Below are 7,777 nucleotides of genomic sequence, written 5' to 3' on the forward strand. Positions count from 1 at the left end.
TGCTGCAATTAAATGGGAATGTAGATGTCTCTTTGGTATACTGATTTCTTTCCTTTGGATATATACTCAGCAGTGGGATTGCTAGGTCATATGGTAGTTATGTTTTCAGTTTTTTGAGGAACTTCAGCGTACTAATTTACATTCCCACTAACAATGTACAAGGTTTCTCCGCATCCTCACCAGCACCTGTTAGGCAATGTTTATTTTAATTAGAAAAAAAACTGAGTTATCTTTTTCTTTTTGCCATTGTATATATTGTGCTTTTATTTTGAAATGTATTTTGGCCCCATATGCCATGGGTGGCAGGTTCTAACCCAGCCCTGGCCAAAAAACTGCAAAAAAAAAAAAACAAAACCCAAAACTTAAATCTCTGTTTAAGAAAATCTAAAAGGCATAAGCATGATCTCTCCTTCGCCTTTTCAGTCAGTCTCCTCCAAAGATTCTAATCACAGTTAAATGTCAACATCCTTCACACCTGTAATCCCAGCACTCTGGGGGGCTGAGGCAGGAGGGATTGGTGGATAGTCTGAGCTCAGGAGTCCCAGACCAGCCTGAACAAGAGCAAGATCTTGTCTCTACTAAAATAGAAAAACTACCCTGGCCTTGTGGCAGGCACCTGTAGTCCCAGCTACTCAGGAGGCTGAGGCAAGAGGATTGCTTGACCCCAAGAGTTTGAGGTTGCTGTGAGCTATAACACTATGGCATTCTCCTCAGGGTGACAGAATAAGACTCTGTCTCAAGAATTTTGTCTCAAAAACTAAAAATAGAAAAATCAGCCAGATTTTGTGGTGTGTGCCTGTAGTCCTAGCTACTTGGAAGGCTGAGGCAGGAGGATCACTTGAACCCAGGAGTTTGGGGTTTCTGTGAGCTAGGCTTGATGCTATGGCATTCTAGCCTGGGTGAGTGAGATTCTGTCTTAAAAGAAAAAAAAATCTTCGAACAGGAATTTTTTTTTAAGGGGCTACTGACTTCTATAACCCCAGTGGTACTTAAAATAGTTGGCTACTTTTTAAAATCATATTACAGAAATCTGGGGTGACCAAGTTAGAGCATCCCAGTCAAATTGCATGCCTAGGTGAAGGCAACAGGATAGACTTCATGCAAAATTGTTAAGTACAGGTTTTTTGGTTCCCATCTTAATACCTTAATCCCGACTCCCATTTCCTAATTCAGGACTTTCCAGACTTTTTAAACATTAGGATTAGTCATTTAAATTATATGCCATTCTAAAGTGTACTTTTAACCAAAGTTTGAAATTTAAGGTGTATTACTTGTGGAACCAAAAGTATCTTCTGTTAAAGGGAAAGGACAGAAAATCAGTAAAGGCAAACTTAGCTGCCCTGAGGGTAAACCAAATCATTTGAGAAATGGCTGGGGGTGATTGTACAGAACTTTTTAAAAACAGACTCAAGATTCTCTTGTTCCTTTGTTACTGCACTGGGCTTCTGAGAGTTAACATTTGTTGTCTAACCTCCCCCGACTCCATGGGTCTGTCTGCTTAGTTTATAGACCAGTAGATTCTAACTTTGCCAGTGAGGTTTTTTTTTTTTTCCTTTTTCCTTTAAGGGCAAAAAATTTACAGCTCCCTGTATCAATTTTCCCATTTATTATTGTGTGATTTAAAAAATGCATGTGACAGAAGCTACCTGAATGTATCCAGTAGCAGCTTTGAGTATTTAAGGTCTTATATTGAGGCAGCAGTGCTTGGTCTTCCCAGTGTGTTTGCAGACCCTTCACAGTAATCCTGAGGGCCCAAAGCTTAGAGATCCCTCACTATTAAATCTTCTCAGGGTCAAAACTACATTTGGTATTATTTCACTTCAGTGTTCATTTTTCTCATAACCACCTTTATTCATTTTTTTTGAAATTTTAGCACAGTACGTTTTTTTCTTCGTTAAAATTGTTTTTGTTGTGTACCTGATTCCTTAACTCTCCTTCTCCACTTTTCTGAACTTTCAGAAAAATTTATACCCAAATTGAAACCAGATTACAGATAGCAATATTGATTTGGAGTTCTAGTTATATCACAGGTGGAGGCAAGCTGTAAAATGTTAAAAGCGTATGTTCCTAACTAGTTGTCTTACTTACAGGAACCTCTACCACTGGCATCCAAATGCAAACCACCTGCTTAAAAATCACAGAGGTTGGGGAGAGTTAAAAAATCCCTTAGGGAGGGCTGGGTGCAGTGGCACATGCATGTAATCCCAGCACAATGGAGGCCAAGGTGGGAGGGGTACTTGAGGCCAGGAATTCTAGATCAGCCTGGGCATCATAGTGAAACCCTGTCTCTAAAAAAAAAAAAGAAAGAAAGAAATTAGCCAGGTGTGATGCTGTAGGTAGGATTAGAATGGTTTTAATGCCTTGGCATCTGTAGCACAGTGGTTATGGCGCCAGCCACATACACCAAGGGCGGAAGGTTTGAACCTGATCTGGGCCAGCTAGACAACAATGACAACTGCAACAAAAATAAAGCCTGGTGTTGTGATAGGCACCTGTAGTCCCAGCTACTTGGGAGACTGAGGCAAGAGAATTGCTTAAGCCCAAGACTTTGAGATTGCTGTGAGCTATAACGCTACGGCACTCTACCAAGGATAACATAGTGAGATTCTTTGTCTCAAAAAAAAAAAAAATGGTTTTAACAAAAAATAGCCGGGCGTTATGTCTGGCTATTTAAATAACACCCGGCTATTTTTTGTTGCAGTTTGGCCGGGGCCAGGTTGGAACCTGCTACCCTAGGTATATGGGGCTGGTGCCCTACTCACTGAGCCACAGACGCCGCCCTAAACATCCTTTTATTACTGAGGGCTGACAGATTTCTTGTAGTTTCTGATAGGTAATTCTGTTTATGAAGAGAATCTACACAATGTTTAACAAAAAGGGATGAGAGGTGATCTTTTCTCATTTTTTGATACACTGTAAAAAATGGGATAGTACTACCATCTACTTACCTGATGATACATTATTTCACAGTGCTGGTCCCAAAGGCGATAACATCTATGAATGGAGATCAACCATTCTAGGGCCTCCAGGATCTGTGTATGAGGGCGGTGTATTCTTCCTTGATATTACTTTTACACCAGAATATCCCTTCAAGCCTCCAAAGGTAAGAAATTTCCTTGATTTATGCTCAAATATACTAATTCCCATAAGAGAGAAACTCAAGGTTTTTAAATTTTTAATCACAAAAACTAGTACATTTCTGTTAATGTGCTAATGAATTTTCTAAGTATATTTGAATGCACACAAAACACTTCATCTGACAGAAACCTTCCTAGGAGTAAGTGCTTTGTTTTTATTTAGAATTATGCTATTTATTGTAATGTCAGCAATTTAGAATTAATTTCCTATTTTCTAGCCCACAGAAAAAGTTTCTGAACAGTTAAAAATGGTTTTATATGAGGCCAAATGATGACACTCCCAGTTCCTGGGGAGGCCTTGACTTTGAGCCCAGGAGTTTGAGTCCAGCCTGGGCAACAAAGCAAGATGCTATCTCATAAAAAAAAAAAAAAAAAAGTTCAAAATAATCCATGCGCTGAAACAACTACAGAGACAGAATCTCTTACCAAAGCTTTGTATTCTGTTCTTGTCATCTTTCTGTCTTATTTAATTCCTTACCTCTAGGCCTGGATTTTTCTCTCTGAGACAGGTAGGGATTGCCCAAATCACTCATCTCTTGCAACACTCAATCATCTATGATTTTCATTCACGCTATCAGAAGGAAGCTCTTCTTAGGGTGGTGCCTGTGGCTCAGTGAGTAGGGGGCCGGCCCCATATACCAAGGGTGGCGGGTTCAAACCTGGCGTTGGCCAAACAGTAACAAAAAATAGCTGAGTGTGTGGCAGACACCTGTAGTGTCCCAGCTACTCAGGAGGCTGAGGCAAGAAAATCGCCTAAGCCCAAGAGCTGGAGGTTGCTGTGAGCTGTGATGCCATGGCACTCTACCAAGGATGACAAAGTGAGACTCTGTCTCTAAAAAAAAAAAAAAAACTTCAGAAGGAAGCTCTCCTTGGGAATTGGGTAGACTTCTAGTATATAGGTAGAACTGCACCAACTAGAAGTAATTAAAAACCTGTTTTTTTGTTGTTGTTTGTTTTGGCTATTTTTTTTTTGAGACAGAGTGTTACTGTGTCACCCTTGGTAGAGTGCTGTGGAGTCACAGCTCACAGCCACCTCAACTCTTGGGCTTAAGTGATTCTCTTGCCTCAGCCTCCCGAGCAGCTGGGACTACAGGCACCTGCCACAACACCTGGCTATTTTTTTTTTAGAGACAAGGTCTTGCTCTTGCCCAGGCTGGTCTCAAACCTGTGTGCTCAGGCAATCCACCCACCTCAGCCTCCCAGAATGCTGGTATTACAGGCATGAGCCACAGTGCCTGGCCCATCTTTTTTATTATTATTATTATTATTATTATCAGCAAAGTTACGGGTAACTTACTTTGGTTTGTGTTTCAGTATATTTTACAAATATGCAGCTTGTATTGATTTGTCTAGTGCTGTGGTCCTTGCTTATTACTGGGTCCTCATCCATGGAGAGACTATTACAGGAGCCTCTGGTGTAGGTAGGCGAGATGTTTGCAGGATCTGATGTAAAGGTCACAAAAAGCAGAAACAGATCTTGCTTCACACTTAAACAGCTTTTTTGGTATGTAGTTCTCTAAGCATTTTGTTTAACTGTCTTTGTGTTATAATACCTCAGTTTTTATGAGGTATTATAATTTATGATTCTCTTTTAAATTCTGAAGCTTACCTTGGGGAAATGTAGTACTACCAGCTATTAACACAAGAGGTCAGCAAACAATTAGCTCTTGAAACTTGGAAATGTTAATATTTAAAGTGTTGATGGCTAAACTTAGGAGGAATTAAACTTGCTTTTGTCAGTGACAGTATTTTCAAATTGAAATTGACAATCCCTAAGAGTATCAATGAGCACTTTCTAATAAAATTCATTAAACAGCCTTCAACCTGTCTTCTTGTCAGCTTCAGTTAAAACTGTTATTCACCTTTTTAAAAACTAGTACTTGATGGCTGGGCGCCTGTGGCTCATGAGGCTAAGGCGCCTGCCACATACACCTGAGCTGGTGGGTTTGAATCCAGCCTGGGCCCACCAAACAACGATGGCTGCAACTAAAAAACAGCCAGGCATTGTGGTGGGTGCCTAGTGGTCCCAGCTACTTGGGAGGTGGAGCCCAAGAGTTGGAGGTTGCTGTGAGCTGTGATGTCACATCACTCTACTCAGGGTGACAGCTTGAGGCTCTGTCTCAAAAACAAACGAACAAACAACAAAAAAAAACTAGTACTTGGGGGGTTGTTGTTAATTATTAAGGGTCATGCCATTAAAAATGAGTTGGTTTGCTGTTTTGAGTATTGTTTGAAACTACTTTATTTTTTCAGGTTACATTTCGGACAAGAATCTATCACTGTAATATAAACAGTCAAGGTGTTATTTGCTTGGACATATTGAAAGATAATTGGAGTCCAGCACTAACCATTTCTAAAGTTCTCCTTTCTATCTGCTCACTTCTTACAGATTGTAATCCTGGTAAGGTTAATAATTCTTTACTTTGTTTTGTGTTTCCCCACCTGAAAAATACTTTTCTACATAAACTAAGATTTTCTAAAGAGAGATTTTATATTTTTTTAAGTCAAAGGACAAAAACTACATGGATTAGTGGAGGGAAGTTCAGAACTCTAGTTGAAAACATGCAACTTTACCATTAGTTGATACAGTCTAGAAACAATGTATTTTAAATTGAAGATATACATAAGTTTGCCCTTGGTTTTTAGTCATTTCATTTTCCCTCATCTTATAAAACAAATCATATACTTCTAAATGTTGTCATCTGCCTGCCTAACCTCACCTGTACCTGCTGGTTTCATTGACTTGCCCAGTAGCTGGTTACTGAGATGTTAATCAATGTTGAAAATGTTGTTTCTGGGCGGCACCTGTGGCTCAGTGAGTAGGGTGCTGGCCCCATATACTGAGAGTGGCGGGTTTGAACCCGGCCCTGGCCAAACTGCAACAACAACAACAAAAAATAGCCAGGGCGTTGTGGTGGGTGCCTGTAGTCCCAGCTACTCGGGAGACTGCGGTAAGAGAATGTCTAAGCCCAAGAACTGGAGGTTGCTGTGAATTGTGATGCTACAGCAATCTACCAATGGCAACAAAGTAAGACTCTGTCTCTTTAAAAAAAAAAAAAAAAAAGAAAATGTTTCTTTGCTAAATACATAGTGATTAGTGAACTGTGATGTTGTGACTTAATTTCCTTTTATATAAAAATATTTTTCTAGAAAAAAATACAAATTTAGTTATTAAAGATTCTTTGTTTCAGAGAAACATTATACTTAATTGGAGGTCCAGGTTTTGACCAGGCTCTTTCTAGGTAAACAGTGTAGAGGTAAATAGTAGTGTTACACTGCATCATTCTCAAGAATTTCACAGTATTCACAATGCTATAATTGGTGCCATTGAGTTGTGTCCTATGGACACCACTGGATGGTCATTGTAATTCGGAGCCTTGAACATTTCAGTCTGTCTTGAACTTAGCCTAACTCTGTGAACTCTCATTGGGTGTTGGGAGAGAAATAGAATGAACTACGGAGAAAAAGCCAGACCATTATTAAAGCCTGAGCATTCTATTTAGGTAAGAATCCCTCCTCCAACTCCCATGCTTTTTTTTTTCTAAGTTTAAAAGGGGAAAAAACAAACAAACAGCATAGTGGAGTGGTATTTCCGAGATTGGTTCGATCATACATACTTTGTTGTACATTCTACTCAAGTTTTCACTAATTTATTTCCTAAAGTTTAAAATGTTCTTTTCCTTTCTATAATGTAATCTACATTCTTTTCTTACAGCTGACCCGTTGGTAGGAAGTATTGCCACTCAGTATATGACCAACAGAGCAGAACATGACAGGATGGCCAGACAGTGGACCAAGAGATATGCTACATAAATTGGGTTTTCACAATTCTTAGATTATTTGTCTGTCACAGAAGAGAGCTGCTTATGATTTTGAAGGGGTGGGGGAGGGTGGGAGTTGGTAAAGAGTAGGGTATTTCTATAACAGATATTATTCAGTCTTACTTCCTAAGATTTGGTTGTAACTTAAGGTATCTTACTACAGTAGACAGAATTGGTAATAGCAACTTTTAAAATTGTCATTAGTTCTGCAATATTAGCTGAAATATAGTACAGAAAAGAATGTACATTTAGATACTTGGGTTAAGTTGCTTATAGTCTGTAAATTTAAAACAGCTTAATTTTGTACAGGTTACACACATGGCCATTTCTGTAAAGTCCTCCAAGACTACATACTTTTTCTTTTTTTTTTTTTTTTTTTTAAGGAATTTGTTTTCCCTTCTTGGAAGGGAACATTGATATTTAACAATTTTTAGAGACTGTCATCTCATATATATAAAATGGGCACATGGCTATAAGACAACTTATAGGAAATGAGTAGTTAATGTATTTTATTTTATATGCCAATCTACTTTATTGTTAAAAGATTAAACATTGAATCAGGATTTGTGGAAACCTGTAGTGAAATACCTTAAGCTGTTAACTGTAACGCGTGGAATAGGAATTGCTCAGTGGATTGGTTGTATGTTGTGGACTACTTAAGTCTACATTTGTTACTGTGCTAATAAACAATATTAAAAACAACTGCCTGATGCTGCTGTGCTCATTTACTTTCGGTTGCACGTTACATCTTCTAAAACTGATCTTTGTGGCTCAACACCTGTAGCTCAAGTGGCGAGGGTGTCAGCCACATACACCAGA

The 7,777-nt window shown here is 39.0% G+C and overlaps 1 protein-coding gene across 1 annotated transcript in view; it reads left to right on the top strand.

Moving 5' to 3' along the window:
- UBE2E1 (ubiquitin conjugating enzyme E2 E1) overlaps window positions 1–7,661 on the top strand; it is a 99,793-nt gene extending 92,132 nt beyond the window's left edge. The window contains exons 4-6 of the mRNA XM_053599148.1: window positions 2,971–3,103; window positions 5,391–5,538; window positions 6,853–7,661. Coding sequence (XP_053455123.1) covers window positions 2,971–3,103; window positions 5,391–5,538; window positions 6,853–6,950 — 379 coding nt within the window. The 3' untranslated portion in view covers window positions 6,951–7,661. The remainder of the gene's footprint in view (window positions 1–2,970; window positions 3,104–5,390; window positions 5,539–6,852) is intronic.
- The last annotated feature ends 116 nt before the right edge of the window (window positions 7,662–7,777 follow it).

The sequence above is a fragment of the Nycticebus coucang genome, chromosome 8 (genome assembly GCF_027406575.1).
Source record: "Nycticebus coucang isolate mNycCou1 chromosome 8, mNycCou1.pri, whole genome shotgun sequence".
Taxonomy (NCBI): domain Eukaryota; kingdom Metazoa; phylum Chordata; class Mammalia; order Primates; family Lorisidae; genus Nycticebus; species Nycticebus coucang.